This window comes from Bombina bombina, chromosome 2, assembly GCF_027579735.1.
Source record: "Bombina bombina isolate aBomBom1 chromosome 2, aBomBom1.pri, whole genome shotgun sequence".
NCBI lineage: Eukaryota > Metazoa > Chordata > Amphibia > Anura > Bombinatoridae > Bombina > Bombina bombina.
In genome coordinates, this window is record NC_069500.1 from 397,653,030 (window position 1) to 397,676,535 (window position 23,506).

Below are 23,506 nucleotides of genomic sequence, written 5' to 3' on the forward strand. Positions count from 1 at the left end.
CAAAGCCATTACTGTCAGTGCATTGTATGTTCCATTTTCCCGCTATCTTCTCAAAACCGAACTGAACTTTTCCCAATATGGATTTTAAATGTGATAACTTGGAATTTGAAAAACACAGATCAGGAGTCGAAAAAACACTGATCAACATGATTGGAGATGATTGCAATTAATCCTAGTGTATGACTGTTGGTGTATGGACTCCATGCACTGTAAAAGCTATCACTGGAATACCGATAAACTATTACTGGTTGGTTAAAATGTAATGCCAAAAAATAAGTGTATTTTTTATTTTACTACATTAACAGTCAGTATGAGTGCTAAGCAATGTACTGCATTTAGTTCATTATGTGTACATACAATGTGCCATGTTTTTGTACTGCATGCATTAATACGCTCTGCCTAGTTTAATTAGTAATTTATTAACCCAAAATGGGAGTGTGTTTATTTCCCTTCTTATAAGTGATTAAGGACTTATGTCAACATTATTTTATTTTTGTAATATTCAATATTTATATTATAATATATAGTGAATGTAAACTTTCATGAATTAGTGCCTGGTTTTTAAAAATACTATTAAAAACAACGGCACTTTCATTCATGAAAGTTTGCATTGCAGCATATTTTTACCAATACTTACCTTTCTCTTGAGCAAAGCCGAATCGGCGATCCCCTGCCCGCAGCTCCTCTGTACTTAAGTCACTAATGACGAAACCGGCTTCTTCCAATCATGGCTCTCCCTCTCAGCATGAGAAGAGAAGCAGACGGTGGATCGCCGATCCAGCTTTGCTCAAGAGAAAGGTAAGTATTTGTAAAAATACGCTGCAATGTAAACTTTTATGAATGAAAGTGCCCCTATTTTTAATAGTATTTTTAAAAAACGGACACTAATTCATGAAAGTTTACATTGACTTTAATAGAGATGTAGCCCTACAAGCAACCAACCAATTGCAAATAAAATAGAACTATGGCTGACCCACATATGCTATTTATTCTATACCCTCACTCATATAAACCTTACCATTATGTGCAAATGTCCCCTTACAAACCATGACCTTCTCCTGCAAATACCCCATTGGCACAATCAAATCAACTGTAGTCAACCAAAACTGTGAGCTCTGTCTCTCACAATGAACTCTAATGGCTGACAAGATCTTCACCACTGCAGTTAACATTACCAATCAACCATAACCATGACCTTCCCCTAACACAACAAATCCCAATGGATGATCCAGTTCCCCAACACTACTATTCTAATCATTGCCATTTGCAACCCCCTTAACTTTAGACTCCACCCCCTACTAATCCCCTGACTATGACAAACACCCACCTTCCAAGATCTCCTCATTGGTAACTTCCACTAAATCTAATATCCATGCATCCATTTTCCATAAGGCAGAAGACCCTATTACAGTTTGAAATGCTTCCTTTAAAGGGGTATGAAACCCAAAAATGTCATTTTGTGATTCAGACAAAAGAAAGTAAAACATGAAAGAAAATATTTGGGTTTTCCCTTAACGTAACTTGTGAAATATAAGAGGTCACACTTTAAGGTTAGAGAAAAGGAGATTTAGGCATGTATTTATCAAGCCGTCAACCGCAAATATGCTGGAATTCCGCAAAGTATTTGTGGCAAGCCTGAGACGCCTTAGTTATCAAACCCTTAAGACCGGCAAAAGTAGAACTTAGTGACGTAACATACGTTCCGCCGTATTGATACAGATCAATACTTACGTTACTACAGATGTTCCAAATGCAAGTTCGGCACTATCTGACTACTTTTGCTAGTTATCAAATAACTTGCAGGTACGCTCGGCACTATTCTGGCCCAGCGTACCTGGTTTTCAATCCGCCGCCCTGGAGGCCGCGGATACCATAGGAATTAATGGGAGTCTGAAAGCAGCGAAAGTTAATGTTCTCTGCTGCCCGATATCCCATTGATTCCTATGGTAATGCCTACACCTAACACCCTAACATGTACCCCGAGTCTAAACACCCCTAATCTGCCCCCCCTACACCGCCACCACCTACATTATACTTATTAACCCCTAATATGCCGCCCCTACAACGCCGCCACCTACATTATACTTATTAACCCCTAAACCGCCGCTCCCGGACCCGCCGCAACTAAATAAAGTGTTTAACCCCTAAACCGCCGCTCCCGGACCCCACCGCCACCTACATTATATTTATTAACCCCTAATCTGCCCCCCCTACACCGCCGCCACTATATTAAATGTATTAACCCCTAAACCTAAGTCTAACACTAACCCTAACACCCCCTAACTAATAGTTACATTGTAGCTATCTTAGGATTTATTTTTATTTTACAGGCAACTTTGTATTTATTTTAACTATATACAATAGTTATTAAATAGTAATTAACTATTTAATAACTACCTAGTTAAAATAAATACAAAAGTACCTGTAAAATAAAACCTAACCTAGGTTACAATTACACCTAACACTACACTATAATTAAATTAATTACCTACATTAACTACAATTAACTACAATTAAATAAAATTAAATAAAATTATCTAAAGTACAAAAACAAACACTAAATTACAGTAAATAATAAAATAATTACAAGATTTTTAAACTAATTACACCTAATCTAATCCCCCTAACAAAATAAAAAAGTCCCCCAAAATAAAAAAGCTCTACCCTACACTAAATTACAAATAGCCCTTAAAAGGGCTTTTTGCGGGGCATTGCCCCAAAGTAATCAGCTTTTTTACCTGAAAAAAAAGTACAATACCCCCCAACATTAAAACCCACCACCCACACACCCAACCCTACTCTAAAACCCACCCAATCCCCCTTAATAAAACCTAACACTAACCCCTTGAAGATCACCCTACCTTGAGATGTCTTCACCCAACCGGGCCGAAGTCCTCAACGAAGCCGGGCGAAGTGGTCCTCCAGACGGGCAGAAGTCTTCATCCAAGCCGGGCAGACGTGGTCCTCCAGACGGGCAGAAGTCTTCATCCAGACTGCATCTTCTATCTTCATCCATCCATAGGATTGAGCTTGCATTCTATTGGCTGATTGGAACAGCCAATAGGATTGAACTTCAATCCTATTGGCTGATTGCATCAACCAATAGGATTGAACTTCAATCCTATTGGCTGATTGCATCAACCAATAGGATTTTTCCTACCTTAATTCCGATTGGCTGATAGAATTCTATCAGCCAATCGGAATTGAAGGGACGCCCTCTTGGATGATGTCATTTAAAGGAACCTTCATTCTACAGTCAACGTCGATGGAAGAGGATGCTCCGCTTCGGATGTCTTGAAGATGAACCCGCACCGCACCGGATGGATGAAGATAGAAGATGCCGCCTGGATGAAGACTTCTGCCCGTCTGGAGGACCTCTTCTGGCCGACTTGGATGAAGACTTCTGCCCGTCTGGAGGACCACTTCGCCCGGCTTCGTTGAGGACTTCGGCCCGGTTGGGTGAAGACATCTCAAGGTAGGGTGATCTTCAAGGGGTTAGTGTTAGGTTTTTTTAAGGGGGGATTGGGTGGGTTTTAGAGCAGGGTTGGGTGTGTGGGTGGTGGGTTTTAATGTTGGGGGGGTATTGTACTTTTTTTTTCAGGTAAAAGAGCTGATTACTTTGGGGCAATGCCCCGCAAAAAGCCCTTTTAAGGGCTATTTGTAATTTAGTGTAGGGTAGGGCTTTTTTTATTTTGGGAGGCTTTTTTATTTTGTTAGGGGGATTAGATTAGGTGTAATTAGTTTAAAAATCCTGTAATTATTTAATTATTTTCTGTAATTTAGTGTTTGTTTGTTTTTGTACTTTAGATAATTGTATTTAATTTTATTTAATTGTAGTTAATTGTAGTTAATGTAGGTAATTAATTTAATTATAGTGTAGTGTTAGGTGTAATTGTAACTTAGGTTAGGTTTTATTTTACAGGTACTTTTGTATTTTTTTTAACTAGGTAGTTATTAAATAGTTAATAACTATTTAATAACTATTGTAGCTAGTTAAAATAAATACAAAGTTGCCTGTAAAATAAAAATAAATCCTGAGATAGCTACAATGTAACTATTAGTTATATTGTAGCTATCTTAGGGTTTATTTTATAGGTGAGTATTTAGTTTTAAATAGGAATAATTTATTTTGATTTATTTAAATTATATTTAAGTTAGGGGGTGTTAGGGTTAGTGTTAGACTTAGGTTTAGGGGTTAATACATTTAGGGGTTAATAAATATAATGTAGGTGGCTGGTGGGCTCCGGGAGCGGCGGTTTAGGGGTTAAACACTTTATTTAGTTGCGGCGGGATCCGGGAGCGGCAGGATAGGGGTTATTAACTTTATGTAGGTGGCGGCGATATAGTGGGTGGAAGATTAGGGGTTAATATGTATAATGTAGGTGGCAGTGGGCTCCGGGAGCGGCAGTTTAGGGGTTAAACACTTTATTTAGTTGCGGCGGGGTCAGGGAGCGGCAGGATTGTGGTTAATAACTTTAGGTAGGTGGCGGCGGTATAGGGGGTGGAAGATTAGGGGTTAATATGTATAATGTAGGTGGCAGTGGGCTCCGGGAGCGGCGGTTTAGGTGTTAATACATTTATTAGAGTTGTGGTGGGCTCCGGGAGCGGCAGTTTAGAGGTTAATAACTTTATTTAGGTGCGTGGGCTCCAGGAACGGCAGTTTAGGGGTTAATAACTTTATTTAGGTGCGGCGGGGTCCGGGAGCGGCGGTATAGGGGGTAAAACAGTATAGTATAGTCTGGGTGTTTAGTGACAGTATACCAAGAAAGCTGTAAAAAAGCCGAAGAGCAGCGAAATCGATGACTGTTAGTTAACAACAGTCGGCTGCTCATCGCCCCGTACTTGCTGCGCAGCTTTTTTGGTAACTTTGGAGAACGTATTCAGGTCCTCGGCAGCGATGTTAGGCAATCTTAGGCGAGCGTCTTGGTGCCTTTGAATGCAAGAAAGTCGACGCTTTGATAAGTAGATGCCTTAATCTCCAGCAATGTAAATGTTTTTTATTGTAAAACAAAGCAAATTGTGGAACTCCTGGCCTAAGTGAATGCCAATAACTTAGATAAATTAAAAATATATACATTTCAGGTTAAAAACAGAATTCAGGGATATGATTTCTTGTGTTAAATGAGTTGCCTTCAATTGTATTAGTATAAGTTAAATTGGCAGCTTCATTATTGTAAATCAGGTAGGATCTGTATATGTTGAACTTGATAGACTTCTATCTTCTTTCAACCTCATCTACTATATTATCTTATTGATCTTCTAAAAAAATATTTAAGATTAATCATGGCAGAAAATGTTTAACCTCTAATTGGACATTTCCTGTAATATAAAAGCAGAGATTTCCCTTCTGATCCTGGAAAACATCAAAATGGTTGCTGTAGGTTTCTCATTTACGTGAGTTTGTAAACCAGGATCATTTATTTTTTCATAATACAAAATAACTATAATTTTAAAAATCTATTATTCTGATTGCATGACAGAAATTGAAAGTCTTCAGTATCTCATTAATCAAATAATTGTTGTGGTGTAAAATTATAAATTGCTCTATGAAATGTAAGTAAGTTGCAGTAAATTATACCTTTTAGAGAAGTAACAGGACTATTTTCCTGTCAGATACAGATATACTGAAAATTAGCTCTCTGGAATGTATATATAAATAGGGTTGTATTGTGCATAGTATTCATTTATTCTACTGGCTGTCCAGTAAAATAAATTCAGAAAAGCTGGACATGTAAATGTATTTTGCTTATTTAAAGGGTCATTAAAGTCAAAATTATAATTTTATGATTCAGATACAGCATTCTTTGTTAATAGTTAACCTAGTTAGGCTGATAGAGCTCAGGGGGCCGAATTATCATTGTGCTTACGCTGTCGGCATTTATCATTGCACAAGCATTTCTCGTGAAATGTTTGTGCAATACCGCCCACCCTGCAGATTTGCAGCCAGAAACTCCTGTTTCCGGCGAGCCTTAAGGCTCGCGCGGAAACAGCAGCATATGGCTGCATTCAGAAGATGAATGTGCCCCCAGGAGTGTACACGTGCCTTTAGCAGTCTATGTCTAATATTGCTATAAACAATGTTACAAACACTGCTGCCAGATGGCTAAAGACACGTTCACACTCCTGAGTTCACCTAGGATTATTCTTTAACAAATGATACCAAGAGAACTAAGCAAAATTGATAACATAAGTAAATTAGAAAGTTGTTTAGAATTGCATGCTCTTTCCAGTCTTTACTGTCCCTTAAATGTGCTAAGTAGCAGCTAAATTTATAGAGATCTTCAATCTGTTACAAATATTTAGGCCAAAGAGGTAAAATATCTGCTCTGTATGTGTTACCGGCTGACCAAGTGTGTTATACTGTTAGTCTATTTGTTACTTATAGAAGCCAAGGGGGAGGGGATGGCAGCTTACTGTATTATTTTTCCTTCTGTCAACCAGAGGATGATATAACTGCTGTTTGTGTCACTAGCAGTTAAAGAAAAAAATAAGCTCAGTTGTGAATTTGTACATTTTACAATTCAGGGGATGTTCTAGCAGCATCTAAGAGAAGGCCCTAGGGCACAGTTTTGGGGAGGAACTACTTCTATGTGACCACACCTGCTGCCCTTCCCTTGGTCACTCTAAGGTAATCCTCTAGCTGGCAAATCTTCTCATTAAACAAATCTCCATGTGGTCTTGTGGTATGAAGGGCCAGCTGTATATAAATAAACCCAAATGCACAATGCAGTAAAATAAATTACCCCCTAATGAAAGTCACTGCCAGCCTCGGTTTCTCCTGAAAACCACTGTATCAGGATTCAAATGGATTCACATCCATCCTATGAGTATTTTCCTTTTAGTGGTATCCCATTTGTTGATCATACTAAAGTACCGCAGGTTCTCTTTTTAAATAACTCATCAGAAGATCTCTTCATTTCACCCCTAGGAAGATGAGCGCTGCCATAATCCATTTGATGCATAGTTATCTGCATGGTCCTATAGACACTGTGGGCTAGATTACAAGTGGCTGGTTATTGCTACCTCAAGCTCGCGGTAGCAGTTAGCACTCAGAAAATTAACCAGAAATTAGATCTCTGGTTCATTTTGTAAATGTGCCCCAAATGCCCTCAAAATTGTGGGCATTATAGTTTTTTATTAAAAAATGTAGCATTTAAAAAAAAACAACAACTGTACTACGCAGTTTTGGGGCTTTAAAGTTGGCGGGGGTGGGGTGTTAGAAAAAAATGGCATTGAAAAGTGCCTTTACATTGCGGTCTATGGGAACTGTGTTTTCCCAGTAAATATATATGTAATTGTTTATGCTTATATACATATATTTTTAAACATGCTGCAATCAGTGTGTGACTTACCTCCTTCACTGTGCTTAGGTTCTGATGCTGTCTCTGACGGCATCAGAACAAGACTCCCATTGTAATACAGTAGCCTGCACTGGTATTACAAAGTGGATCGCTAATATTGCTTGCGCGCAAGCCATATTTAGCGCTCCACTTGTTATCTAGCCCTGTGTTGTTTGTTAAAACTGTAGTAAATAAAGACAATGGGAGCAGACCTGTTTATCCTATTGCATTATGCTGCTAACTACTCTGGGGAAGAAACTAATGCTCTGTTCTCTCTCTTCCCTGTTAATGACAAGTGAGCTGCAGATGGTTCATGACAGACTCAGTAAGCCGGTCTGTATGAAATATCTCTTGAAGTTAAAATATTACAGTCTGCCCTAGTTTCTATTCTTACTGTTAAATGTGCTTATTAATTCTTTTTTGCACACAACTGATTCAGATAGCGCCTTTCACAGGGATTGCTGCTCCCATCTTATGGAACTCTCTGCCTCGCTCCACAAGAATCTACCCTAGTTTTAAAAGCTTCAAGTGCTCCCTGAAAACTTTACTATTCAGGGATGCTTATAACCTACACTAACCTTCTTATCTCCACTGCTATCCCCTTAAACCCCATAGCATGTAAGCCTATGAGCCCAGTTGTTTGTAGTCCACCTTCATAAGAGCCGACTACAACAGTGCAACTCTCGGCAGGACACTCTACCCATTTAATCCTTGTAATTGTTTTTTATATACCACCTATGTTCATAGCGCTGCAGAACCTGTTGACGCTCTACAAATACCTGATAATAATAAATAATAATATTATGTTTATACAGTGCAGAGAAAGGGCAGTAACAAAATCTGGGATGTTGTTTGTTCCTTTTCTGTAGGTTGGGGGCCCCCACAGTTTGTCTTGGCTAGGGTCACACAAATGCTATGAGTGTCCCTGTCTCAGAGTAAGTTATTGTGGAACCTTATATAAGACTTAATTTACTCACTTATACACAGAGGTCAAGTTGAGTGTGAACGCATGGGAACGGAGTTCCTTTACTATTTTTGCAGGACAAACTAAGTTCCCTCTGGACAGAGAAAAGAAATGCTTCTGTAAACACTGCTGCTGCTGGGAGGAGCTGGAGTACAGTCTGGTTAGAGGGATTGTGAGATATTCTAGTAAAGGACAGTAACACTTCCTACAATACACTAAATGCAAGCCTGTCTGTCAGTGGTCCTGCTGTGTGATTACCCTGCACTGTGTGGAAGACATGGTGCTTACATTTTTGTGTCGCTTGCTCTTGGGTTATTTAGCTCCCCTCAGCAGAAATATGATTATTGCAAGTTAAGTGGATGAGACTCTGTGACAGAGGAGGATTCTCAGGCGGCCCAAAGACAACTATTCAACCCTTCTTTGGATTTAATTTGCTTTCATTAACCAAAGTGCATAAAATATATACATATAAATACGGTCCACCAGACCTCGCTGAATATGGTGAGCAATACGCTCGCCGTATTCATCATTGCACCAGCAGCTCACAAGAGCTGCTGGTGCAACGCCGCCCCCTGCAGACTCGCGGCCAATAGACTGCCAGCAGGGGGGTGTCAATCAACCCGATCATACTCGATCGGGTTGTATTGTGGCGATGTCTGCTCAGAGCAGGCAGACAGGTTATGGAGCAGCAGTCTTTGTGAACACTGCTTCATAACTGCTGTTTCTGGCAAGTCTGATGACTCGCCAGAAACACGGGGCATCAAGCTCCATTCGGAGCTTGATACATATGCCCCAGTGTGTGTGTGTGTATGAATATAAAACAAAGCCAACCATTCAACCCTTCATTGGATTTAATTTGCTTTTATTAACCAAAGTGCATAGATTATATACATATAAATACAGTGTGTGTGTGTATACTATATATATATATATATATATATATATATATATATATATATATATATAAATATATATATATATATATATATATATAACAATATTAATTGTGAGGGGGATGGAAGTCTTGGTGAGTTCCCACGCTTTTTTTGTAGGATTTGAACCCTGCTTAAACATTTGTGTTGTGATATACTGATATATACATCATGTGATTAACAAGCTGTGACGTTTACTCATTTGTTATTACAATTATTATTATCATTTAATACCTTAAGTTATTTTTTAAAGGCACACTGGAGTTTTATATATTTTAATAAGTAATTAATTTGAAATTTTTCATTAAAGGGACAGGAAACCCAAAAATTTTTTTTCATGATTTGGATTTGGATAGAACTTAAAATGTTAAACAACTTTCCCACTTACTTCTATTATCAAATTTGCTTCATTCTCTTGTTATTCTTTGCTGAAGGAACAGCAGGCACCAATCAGCAGCTAGCTCCCACTAGAGTGGGATATGTGCATATTCTTTTTCAACAAGGGATACCAAGAGAATGAAGCACATTTGAAAATAGGACATTTAAAGTCTCTCAAAATTAAATGATCTATCTGAATCATGCAAGTTTATATTTTACTTTTTTATCCCTTTAAAGGGATATGAAACCCAAAAAAATTATTTTGTGATTCAGATAGAGAATACAATTTTAAACAACTTTCCAATTTACTTATCTTATTTAATTTGCTTCCTTCTCTTGTTATCCTTTGCTGAAAGTTTTTTCTAGACAAGCTCATGAGCAGCAGAGAACCTAGGTTCTAGCTGTTGATTGATGGCTGCATATATATATTGATTGTGATTGGTTCACCCATTAGTTCAGTTTGAAACCATTAGTGCATTGCTGCTCCTTCAACAAATGATACCAAGAGAATGAAACAAATTAGATAATAGAAGTAAATTAGAAAGTTGTTTAAAATTGTATTCTCTATCTGAATCATGAAAGACAAATATTGGGTTTCATGTCCCTTTAAGCAGGTGATAGCTGACATTTTCATCAAAGAGTAAGCAAAGTAGAGTAATACACAGTGGTACAGGCAGCATAAATTTAATTGAGCAAAGACCAAAATGTGTGTCCATTAGAAGCAGGATCAGATGCAGGAGGTTAGGAAGCAAAATTATATTTACAGTACAGAGGCCAACATAAGCAGTGAAATATCACTAGAGAGGTAAAATGTTGGCAAATGGAGATGATCTTTTAGTTCTTGGACCCTCTCTGGCAATAGGAACTAGATAGTTAACAGAATATTATAAAGAGGAAATATATAAATTTGGTTCAGTCTGAATAAACATTAAGTGCCAAAGCACAAGTGGAGTGCTATTCAACGCTCCGGCTCAAGCATTAACTGCGCTAGAAGTAAGATTTTTGCGTGTTTCGGCTTGCCCAAGGCAGGATGACAAAAAGGGGCCCCTTTCTCCCCGCCTCCAACCCCACCCAATCTCTGCCCCCAGTCCCGCCCAATCTCCACCTTCAACCCCGCCCAATCTCCACCCAATATCCACCTCCAACCCCGCACAATCTCCGCCCCCACAGCTATTAAAATTAAAAACAAAATGGGAGAACAATCATTTAAGGTAATGCAAAACATTTTATATAAACAAAAACATATAAATCCACTAATGTGGAGCACTATAACATTGTATATATTGCAATATATATATATATATATTGGAACAACTGTTTATGTATATAATAAGGAATTATGCAGACAGTCCCCCCCCCCCACACACACACACACAGCCTACACACACACACACACACACAGCCACACACACAGCCCACACAGTCTACACAGTCCACACACACACACCACACAGCCCACAGTCCACACACACAGCCCACACACACACAGCCCCCCACACACACACAGCGCACACACACACATATATATAGATATATATATATATATATATATATATATATATATACACACACACACATATATATATATACACACACACACACACATATATATATATATATATGTGTGTGTGTGTGTGTGTGTGTGTGTGTATGTACTGCAGATGTGTTATAACAAAGAAACATCAAAGCTGTACACAGAGTTTAATAAATTATGTAAATTACTCTGACATTTTAAAATTCATCTAAGTGCTTTGTTTTATCAGTTTAAATAGGAGGTGCTGTTCTCTCATTCAATCTGCTGCTCACCACATGTATTTAGCACTGCTATGTCACTATCTGCTGCACATAATCTGCTGCTCACCACATATATTTAGCACTGATATGTCACTATCTGCTGCACATAATCTGCTGCTCACCACATGTATTTAGGACTGCTATGTCAATTTCTGCTGCACATAATCTGCTGCTCACCACATGTACTTAGCACTGCTATGTCACTATCTGCTGCACATAATCTGCTGCTCACCACATGTATTTAGGACTGCTATGCCACTATCTGCTGCACATAATCTGCTGCTCACCACATGTATTTAGCACTGCTATGTCACTATCTGCTGCAGAAGGTACAATACTCTCTTCAATCTGATGCTCACCACTTGTATTTAGCACTGCTATGTCACTATCTGCTGCAGAAGGTACAATACTCTCTCCAGTGTGATGCTCACCACTTGTATTTAGCACTGTTATGTTACTATCTGCTGCAAAAGGTGCAATACTCTCTCCAGTGTGCTTCTCACCACATGTATTTAGCACTGCTATGTCACTATCTGCTGCACAATGTACAATACTCTCTACAATTTGCTGCCACCACATGTATTTAGCACTGCTATGTCACTATCTGCTGCAGAAGTACAATACTCTCTCCAGTGTGATGTTCACCACATTTATTTAGCACTGCTATGTCACTATCTGCTGCACAAGGCACAATACTTTCTCCAGTGTGATGTTCACCAAATTTATTTAGCACTGCTATGTCACTATCTACTGCACATTTTACAATACTCTCTCCAGTGTGATGCTCACTACATTTATTTAGCACTGCTATGTCACTGTCTACCGCACATTTTACAATACTCTCTCCAATGTGATGCTCACCACATTTATTTAGCACTGCTATGTCACTATCTACTGCACATTTTACAATACTCTCTCCAATGTGATGCTCACCACATTTATTTAGCACTGTTGTGTCACTATCTGCTGCACAATGTACAATACACTCTCCAGTGTGATGCTCACCACATTTATTTAGCACTGCTATGTCACTATCTACTGCACATTTTACAATACTCTCTCCAGTGTGATGCTCACCACATTTATTTAGCACTGGTATGTCACTATCTACATCACATTTTACAATACTCTCTCCAGTGTGATGCTCAACACATTTATTTAGCACTACTGTGTCACTATCTGCTGCACAATGTACAATACACTCTCCAGTGTGATGCTCACCACATTTATTTAGCACTGCTATGTCACTATCTACTGCACATTTTACAATACTCTCCAGTGTGATGCTCGCCACATTTATTTAGCACTGCTATGTCACTATCTACTGCACATTTTACAATACTCTCTCCAGTGTGATGCTCACCACATTTATTTAGCACTGCTGTGTCACTGGAGCTCACTGAGAAACAGAATAGGAAAGGTGGGGAGGGAATGAAAGCAAATCCTGCATAGTTGCAGTTGCACTAGATGTGTTTTCAGCTTCTCCCATGTACAGTTTACCCTAGCTTACCTTCTATACTGCAGGAATAGTATCCACTAACTACATCTGACCTCCTGGCCAGCCCCTGACTACTCTACTCGTCGTCTCCTCTTCTACTCTGCGTCCTCCTCCTGGTCCCACTCCCACACACTGACACACTCCCACTGTCTGACAGTGAATCACCACTCTCGCTGTTGTCGACTGACTCCTGCGCTGCCTGCGACTCCCCCACTCTGCTGACTGACTGACTTTGCGACTGTCTGCTGCCTCAGCCTGCACTGACTGGTCTGAGTCTTACTGACAGCCTCCGGTGCTCCGCCTCCTCCCCTCTCAGCCCCAGTCACTCTGTGCCTGACCTCCTTCACGCCTCCTTCACTCGTGTCTCGTGACCTCCTCACTCACGGGCTAAAATTTGCGCAAAAAATAAAAAAATGGCATAGAAAAAAAAGTCAGAAAAAATAAAAAAAAAATGTGTTTGTTTTAACCGGTGCGGCGGGACCCCCTGGCCATGGGGACCGAGGCGGCCGCCTCACTCGCCTTGCCCAAAGTCCGGCCCTGCGGGTTGTGATCATATTACAAGTTGAAAGTAAACTAGTAATCTAGCTTTTAACATGAAGATTATGGGGTAGATTTATCATAGTGCGAGCGGACATGATATAGCACATCAATAAATGCCAACAGCATATGCTGTTGGCATTTATCATTGCATCAGCAATTCTTGTGAACTGCTTGTACAATGCCGCCCCCTGCAGATTAGCGGCCAATCGGCCGCTAGGAGGGGGTGTCAATCAACCCGATCATATTCGATCGGGTTGATTTCTGTCCGTGGCCTCAGAGCAGGCGGACAAGTTATGGAGCAGCGGTTTTTAGACTGCTGCTTCATAACTTCTGTTTCCGGCGAGCCTGAATCAGCCCCTATACCTTTTTTTTCTATGAAATATGTGTGATTTTTTTAAAACTTATTTTTCAAGATACTATAATATTCTGATGCTGTCAAAATACATTCACAGATATAATGTGAAAGATCAGTAAATGAAAATTGTTTTTAAATTCTTAAGAGTATTCCAGTTATTGAAAAGGTGGACATTTGAATCATCTCTTTCCTACTCATTATTTTATACATTCTCATGGCAGGATTCGGACATACCCTAAGGAGTCTGCACTTGGCCATGACACTGTAAGGGCACTTATGTACTATGCCTTGAAAGTCTGGAGCGATATCACCCCTCTGAACTTCCATGAAGTAGCTGGAAATAATGCAGATATTCAGATTGACTTCTCAAGGGCTGACCATAATGATGGGTATCCGTTTGATGGACCTGGTGGAACAGTAGCTCACGCATTCTTTCCAGGTGACCTTCACACGTCTGGGGATACTCACTTTGATGATGAAGAGTCATGGACCTTCAGATCATCAGGTATGTGAGGGTAAGAGAATATGACTAAAGTTTGACTGCAGTATAACTGCTGAACCATTGGGGCAAAAATACACAATTCTTATCTTAAAAATATGTTCTTTTTCTGAAAACTTAAATTCAGCTTGTGAAGGTTTTGATAACCCTAACTCCTTTGTCAGCGGTGTTTGTGCATGTCTATTCCAGCCTCCAGAAGCCCTTTTTTTTTACAGATAGGAAACCCAAAAAATGTATTTGGTGATTTATTTAGTGATTTAGACAGAGCATACCATTTAAAAACAAAATCCAATGTACTTATTTTATCAAATTTGCTTTGTTCTGTGTTGAAGAGATATCTAGGTAGGTATCTGTAGCACTACACGGCATGAAATAGTGCACGTGAAAATGGATAACATTCTTGCAAAACTTCTGCTATATGGTGCTCCAGAAATGGGCATACGTCCCTACATTGCAACAAAAGAAACCAAGAGAATGAAGAAAATTTGATAACAGAAATAAATTCAAACGTTGTTTATAATCACATGCTCTGTCTAAATCATGAAAGAAAAATGTAGGGGTTTTATATCCCTTTAAGTCCCCAGTTAAAATACATTTCTACACTTCATCAGTTACAGTATATATACAGCTGTATGGACAGAAATCATATATATTTACTATTTCACAGATGTAAAGCACAATATGATCTTGTCCTCTATAATTCAGTAAAAAATGTTAAGAGAGTGAAGTACAATCTTTTAAAAGATTGTATTTTAAACATTAAATGACTTCTGTTTTGTTTTTGTGAAATGTGATACAGCAGTGAACAATTATGGCTTTTACTCTAGTTTCAATATTACATTTAAACAGCTTTTCATGCAAAAATATTTTTAAAATATTTTAAAAAGTTGACTTTTTGCCCCTTTACACATGTGACTAGATCATTTTAAGTGCAGTATCACTTTTAAACGTATGTTTTCCTGACTCTATAGTGTTTTTTTCTACTACTTAAAACGTATTCTGTTAAAAGTCTGATAGACATTTGGGAGTTTTATCTCGCTTTAAAGCTTTTTTTATGTCTTTGTTTGAGACTCTTGCGTTAGGAGTATAATTTTTCCAGTAAAGTCTAACTCATTGAAAGCTATCACACTCCTAACCATTATAACTGCTTCAGTGATTGTGTTGTAAACATATTCATTACTAGCATCAAACACAAGACGTTGTAGTCGATAAATATAATGTCATTCTGTAAAAGCAATGATTCTCATTAGGATTTGCATCCTTTTAGTGCTTTAGATGCATGTAATAGGCTGAAGTATTTAGAGACTCCTAATAATGATATCTTGAACAAATGCTAGAATAGTTTACAATTATAATGTAATTTCCCAAGAGCCAGACTAAGTAAGTGCATGCTTCTGAGGCTGGAATGTTAAACAAAATATTGCTCCAATCAGCATGGAAACCATCACAGCTTATCATCACATAATCCAGCTGTTCCCATTACCATGTTAAAGGGACATTTGATTGTGATAATAAAAAGCTGCATTTCTTTAGAGTATTTTATAGATAAATGATGATTTTTAGCTGTGTGTTTAGCCTCTAAAAGGGGTTAATCTCTTATATTTAAAGTTGAAAATCAGGCGTGCTCCACTGTTGTTCTTGAGCCCAATACAGCTGCTGATTAGTAGTAAATATGGCACTCTTGGTTGTTTGACCGGTTGTCTCCTGCTCAGGAGAGGCGATGCACTGTAGCATCTGAGCAAGAGTTTAACACTCTTTTCAGTGGCTACATACATTAAAAAGTAATCATTCCTTCAATAATAAAATGCTGTAAGGAATTAGTGAATTTTACAATAGAGTGTCACTTTAATGAACAAGTGGTCCTCTTGCAAAGGATAAGCAAAATGTATGTCCTAAAAATAATTTCACTTGCTTTTTAGACTGTTAAAAAAAATAGTATTTGGCTTCATACAATATGAATTCTTACCTGCCATCAAGAAATCTAACATGGTCATACCCGTCCCTAAGCAAAGCTAAGTGTTTATGTCTAGTTCCATGTAATGATAAGTTCTTATCCATAGCTTTGCTCAAATGATCAAAAAAATCACCAGCATGGAAAGCAATCAAACACATTTTTGGAGCATTATATTGCAATGTCATCGTTTTTCCCCTCCAGAAACCAACACAGATCTCAAACAAAAATTTGCCTTTCTAATATTATTTGAGGGACATCGCAAAACTTATGAGACTTCTTAGATAATCTCGCCAGACCAGAGAGCCTGGGAGAATCCAGCCCTTAGTATTTTAAACATAAATTTGTACTATGTTTTATGATTTAGCTTTACAGAGTTCTGTATGTGCATAACTGCTTATGTCAAATGATTAATATGTACATAAGCTGCAGAAGGGGGTGTAAGCCATTTTGCATAATATATAGTTGTGGTACTTACTGTGAGGACACTTTCCCTGCAGTGATCCTTTCTGTCCATTAAACAGTTTGCTTATACATTAGCTGTAATCTGTCTCTTCCCTAAATGATTATGCCGTTCTTTTATACGCAGATGTTCATGGTATGGATCTGTTTGCTGTGGCAGTACATGAGTTTGGTCATGCTATTGGCTTGACACACATTTCTGACATGGAATCTATAATGAGACCTTATTATCAAGGACCTGTGGGGGACCCATTGAAGTATGATCTACCCTATGATGACAAAGTCAGAATTTGGCAGTTATATGGTGAGTCCCTTCTTTTCGGTTACCACTGTCCAGGCTGCACAATAGCCTTTGGCCACTCATTTCCCTCAAATTGTTCTCTAATTAATTACTATTTCAAATTAATCAAATTATTCATTCCCAAATTATAATTTTAGTATTTAGGTTAGATTCTGAATTTCTCAGAAGATTTTAATTTTTCTTGATAACGTTTGATATATTTTTAATGCTTTTACAAATGTCCTCAACTCATATCTGGTTGCAATATGCTGCATTTATGAATTCCATCACTCCAGGCTACCCTCATATTGAAACAAGAAGCAGCCTGTAAGATGAACAATGTAACCGCAGAATACTAATTTCAAATATCCAATTACTATGTTCAGTTTTCACTTACTCATTTTCTCTTTAGGTGATAAGAAATTAGTTTTTTAGGAAGATGATGTCTCATTTTCTATTCCAGTGTCCCACATGGCTTCTAATCCTTCACCCTCTCTTACTCCAGGAGTCCGAGAGTCTGTGTCCCCCACAGCAAAACCAGAAGTATCCAGAGCTGAAGATCATCCTTTTCTGCCTGATCTGCCGGAGAACCGTTCAACCATTCAGTAAGATTACGCTAATTAGTAACATGCCCATATACCTGTCATTTGCTCAGAGAGCATTGTCGAAAATGCATCCATCTCAGGGGGACAGCTCCAAGTTCCAGTTATTGCATTGTTCTCAAGGAGCTGTAGGTTCTGATGCATATACTATTTATAGAAATTGTAATAATGAAGTACAAACTTTATTATTGATTTAGCACAGGGGTGGAAAACCTATGGCACTAAAAGCACATTTGCTCATACTCCGTCTCTAGGCTACCATCATACTCCTTAGTTTGATTGTCTGCAATTGAAGTGCTTATTATTATTATTATTATTTTTCTTATGAATCCATACTTTATATAAACTATTAAACTTAAATGTAATATTCCTGTAAATTTTTGAAAAAGGTACCATGGGCTTTAAATAGATTTATCACCTGTTTGGGCAGACACTCTGAAAAGAGTCATCCATGATACAAGGCAAAGCAAAGTGTAAGTGATAGGAAAATATAGTACTAAGGTTTTTACTTAAAGGGACAGGTAAGTAAAAAAAAAAAGTTTCATTATCCAGGCAATTTTAAACAATATTTTAATTAACTTCTATTATCAAATTTGGAAAATTGTTTAAAATTGCTTCCTCAATCTAAATCATGAAAGTTTGACTTTAGTGTCCCTGTCAAATCTGTTTTGATTGTATAACAGAGTGTACAGTTTAGAGTAATAACTCACCTAAATGCATAATTAGGTTAAAAATATGCATATTGATAAGATGTTAGCTTTCTTGTTTAACTCCTTAACCGTGCATAAGGACAGGTGGTCGTCATCCACACAAAATGTTAAATGTGGATAACAATCATGTGTCATCATCCGGGGAGTGCTTTTGGAGCTATCGCTCCCACTCTGCACTTACTCCCAAATCCCTGGTGGTCCAGTGGACCAGCATCACTCGAGGTGATGTCACCAGGCCACGGAAACCAGTGAAAGGTAGCTCCATAGGATTTAAGGGAGCTGAATAGGGATTTGTATTTAAACCCCCTCGTTCTCAACTCCCTTAAGACCAAGAAACCCACCGGGCTCACCATTTGAAAGGCAATCAGTCAGAGAACGTATATAAAGAAATAAAAGAAAAGTTCCCAACACTGTTTGCAGGCTGGGGCTGGGGGTCTCTAGGCACTTATAACAGGTCATCAAAAAGAGCTAGAGACCCCCATGACCCCTTTTTTTTACACCAAGAAGTTCCTCTTCAAAACAAAGCCCCTATACAGGTTTTGTGGTCACTGTGGCAAGTGATCAACTGGCATGTATAAATGTGCATTTATATGAGTAGAGGCTTTTGGGAGCCCCTACGTGCATGAGAAAGTTGTATACATAAACCCAAAGGACCTTTTTTATATGTGGATAACCCCCTCTTCTTTTACAACAGAGTGTAGAAAAAAAAGTATTTATTTTATTTTTACAAATCTTGTTGTTGAGTTCTTACATGTCATGATATATACATAAAATAATGGTAAAGTGTGAATCTGTTGAAGAAAAACTATATATAATGTGTGTGGGTTTCTCACTGAAAAATGACCTACAGTAGGTCTTAAATATGAGCAGCATCTAAAAAACTTCTCTGCTGTAGCCAATTAGGGACAGTCATAAATAGGTCACTAGAATGTACATCCAATTGCTGGGTGGAATATAACAGTGTTCTGACTTCCATTTCTAACAGGAAATAAAAAGCTCACAATTTCAGAATGGAATTACAGGAATAGGGGACAAAATAAATAATTAAAGTATATTGCAGACTTCTTTTTATATATGTGATTTGTCATTTGATATTACCATCTCAAAGTGTTTAATGTCCCTTTAATTCAGAAATAATTACAATACATATATGTATTCATATGTGAATAAGACTTTTCATAGCAAAAGTAACTAATTCTGAATCTGTGTCCTAAAATAACTTTAATTCACTCTGGTAACATAACATATTCTCTGCTTGTGATATTGAAGAGCTTTCTTTTGAGTGTTTTTTTTTTCTGTGACTTCCATAAACTATCAAAATTTAGACACTGCATGCAATTTAAGTCATTTGAAACCATCATGCATTCATTTTATAATCCAGGAGATTTAAGCAGGAGGCATTTGTCATAATTATATATAATTAGCCTTGCAATACCAATTCATAAATTTGCTGTGATTACAACTACTCAATTTTATCTTCAAAAATAAGCTGCATCGGTTTTTGAGAAAATGTACAGATCCATTCATAGTATGAAACAGAATACAGATCACATTCCTTTACTTTGGAACTCTCTTCTCACGGAAGCTTGAGATCAGTGATGAAAACGCTAGAACCTGGGTTATGTTGCATGGGAGTGTAAACTGACACTATTATTTTAGGCACTGTTGATATAGGAGTAATGTAGGCTTTTCTGGTTAATCAGTAAATTGGTAAAGGAAGTGGCTTATTGTCAAGTTAGTCAAAAAAAGCTTAAAGGGACACTAAACCCAAATTTTCTCTTTCATGATTCAGATAGAGCATGCAATTTTAAGCAACTTTCTAACGTACTCCTATTATCATTTTTTTTTGTTCTCTTGCTATCTTTATTTAAAAAAGCAGAAATCTAAGCTAAGGAGACATTTTGGTTCAGCACCCTGGATAGTGCTTGCTGATTGGTGGGTACATTTACCCCTCAATCAGCAAGCGGAACCCAGGTTCTGAACCAAAAATGGGCCAGCTTCTTAACTTAGATTCCTGCTTTTTCAAATAAAGATAGCAAGAGAACAAAAAAAATTATAATAGGGGTAAATTAGAAAGTTGCTTAAAATTGCTGCTCTATCTGAATCATGAAAGAAAATATTTGTGTTTAGTGTCCCTTTAAAGGGAAAATAAACTCAAAATTAATGTTCGTGATTTAGAAAGAGCCTGCAATAAAAAAAAGTTTCCAATTTTCTTCTATTAACAAATTTGTTCAAAATCGGTTCCATTTGTTTCTAAGTAACCTGTTTTATCATTATATGGCAGCATTGTTTGCAACAATGTTAGTAGCAATGTTATACCTTGTTGCAAACACTTCTGCCATAGAATGCTGAAGAAGACGTGGTATGCTCTTCAACAAGTTAAAACAAACAACAACAACAACAACAACAAATCCTATTGTAAAACAGTCAACTTTATATATACAAATAGTTACAGTTATGGTAAACTTTCCACTATTTATAATCAGATCCTGAATGTTAGTGATATTTTAAATGGACTTTAATTGATCACTTCTAATGAAGATGCGCTTTAACTTTCTAATCTAGCCGTGCCATTCTAATACTGCATGCTTCCGCCGCCCTCTGTGAGCTAATGGTTTGAACTGTTCTCCAATCAGCGCTGCATCTATACGGCACTTTTTTGTAGCTAGAGCACCGATTGGAGAACAATTCAGACCGTTAGCTCACAAAAAAATATTACTTTTGAGTGGGCTGAGGGAGCTTGGGGTATTATAATGGCCCGGCTAGAGTAAAAAGTATGTTACAGCGCATCTTCATTTGAAGTGATCAATTAAAGTTCATCTAAAATATCGCTAACATTCAGGATCTGATTATAAAAAGTGGAAAGTTTACCATCACTTTATAGAGAAATAAAAGAATAATAAAAACAAGGAAACCTGTTCAACTTTCAAATAGCGAGACACAACAGCGAGATCAGATTTCACAGTGACAATAGAGTCCTTATGGTTTCTGCTTTCCGGGCTGATGTGTAGGTCCCAACTACTCCACTAGACCAACCCTGAACACCAAAGAGCCCAGGAGACACCTTTCAATCTATCCAGCAAGACTACTTTACAATAACAAGACGTGCATGTGACTATTTAACAATCAGTTTCCTATGTTTTGCAGTTGTAATTATTGTTTGATTTGTGAGGTATCATGTATTGGGAACCTCACAGAGAGATGCTAATTGCTAAATGTATTTCGAGTATGATCTCGCGTTTTTAACGAGGTCCTCCAGCAACCTCAAAAGGGTCTATGAACCTAGGCCAATGTGTGGGATTAATTACATTTCACCAGTGATGTTAAATCTTGCAGCGCATCTAGTATTATTGGATATGCTAAAATTGTAGTAACATACTGCTCATAACCATCTCTGTCAATATACACTACAAACATGAAGGCAACAGACAGGTGTAGTCTCTTTATTAGTGAAAACAATACATAGAATACCATAAGAGACTGATTTTAGTGAAAACAATCCATAGAATGCCATAAGATTATATACTGGAGATAAACCTATCCCCTTAGTGATTCTGGCCAAAACAATGACAGTGTTTTAGTCACTAAAGTGGAGAAGTTTTTTACTACTAATAAAATCCACCTGAAATGACTAGCAAGTATCTTGCATAATTTATCCTCCCATAAATAAAAGGTTATAAGTGGTTAGGTTATAGTAACTTAGATCTATCATGAGTAGACCCTTGTGTGGGATGAAGACACTGTATGGAGAAGCAAGAACAAAGTGTACATATTCTCAGATTACCGAAACAACAATTACCTTCTGTGAAAGCAAATAATTCTGTAGATAAAAGAAAATTGTAAACTGGTACCCTCCCTTTTAATTAATTGGTTTATTATTTTGTTATTCTCTGTGTTTAGACCTAGGAAAGATGAGCCAGATAGATGCAATACTCATTTTGATGCCGTGGCTCAGATCCGAGGAGAAGCATTTTTCTTTAAAGGTAAAATATAACTAACGCTTACACTGTAGCAGCTTCCAAACAATATTCTACAAAATATATTAATTGTTTTACTATAAGTAAAAAAAGAAGTGCTTAAACAAATTAAGGGCCACATTACGAGTGGTGCGTTAACAGTTACGCGCAAGCGGTAAGGGGTTTATCGCAGCTGTTTGCACGTCAGGTTTTCTCCCCGTATTACAAGTTTAAAGTAAAGGCAATCGTTTGAGTGTAATTGAAGTTAAGGCTTGTCAGGTTAGCGTGACGTCAGAGCTCTGGTTACCTGTTTCAAGAAACAAAAAAGTGTCACAAAACAATTCCAAAATACATTACAAAGTACAGCTACACTCATAATAACACCATCTAATATAAATTATTTAAAAAAATATTTCACAAAAAAGTTATAAATGCTCAAAGATATGAGTTCTCAGGTGTTAAAAAAAAGACAGAGGGCTTAAATACATTTGTATACATGTGTAGACGTATATAAGTGCATTGAAGCCCTTTGCAGTTAAGTAGATAACAACATAAAAACTCATATTTATGCAATATTCATTTTTAATAAAGGTTTTAACTATGTATTTACTGTAAATAGTTGACATTCCAATGTTCTGCATATAGGGGAATATGTTCTATGTATTTATAGATTGATATTTCTATATATATCTGTATATATCTATACTTATATATACTCATATATGTGTATGTATATATATATATATGTGTATATAAATATGTATTTATGAATAAATAGAACATATTTTTCTATGTGAAGAACATTGGAATGTGAATAATCATATTGTCAGGACTCTCTCTGCTGCCTGTGTTGTTACACCTGATCACTTACCTGCCTGTCAAACTCAGCCTCTGTTAGCCCAACCTACATCCTCACACAGGCAAGCTCAGGTGCTTAGTTAATTTGTTTGTATCTAGCAAGCTACTGAGCTCCAAAGAATACTCTGTTTACTTTGTCCTCCACGGATTCCTGCAACCTGTGATTATTGAATCACCTACTCTGCTAAGAAGCTGTTATCAACTCCTCTATTTTGATACCAACTAATCGCAAGTATTTTGACTTTAGCTGCAAAGGTTTTGTCAAAGGATATAATACAGACTACCTCTGCTTAAGCTGCTGTTTCCAACTTCTCTGTGCAGTTACGAACTTGTCGCAATATTGTCTATACTTGCTTGCTAAAAATTGCCATCTTATTTGATGCAGTG

At 37.5% G+C, this 23,506-nt stretch overlaps 1 protein-coding gene across 1 annotated transcript in view; it reads left to right on the forward strand.

Moving 5' to 3' along the window:
- MMP17 (matrix metallopeptidase 17) overlaps positions 1 to 23,506 on the forward strand; it is a 334,644-nt gene that overhangs the window by 248,887 nt on the left and 62,251 nt on the right. The window contains exons 4-7 of the mRNA XM_053701866.1: positions 14,023 to 14,306; positions 16,841 to 17,017; positions 17,499 to 17,598; positions 22,206 to 22,288. Coding sequence (XP_053557841.1) covers positions 14,023 to 14,306; positions 16,841 to 17,017; positions 17,499 to 17,598; positions 22,206 to 22,288 — 644 coding nt within the window. The remainder of the gene's footprint in view (positions 1 to 14,022; positions 14,307 to 16,840; positions 17,018 to 17,498; positions 17,599 to 22,205; positions 22,289 to 23,506) is intronic.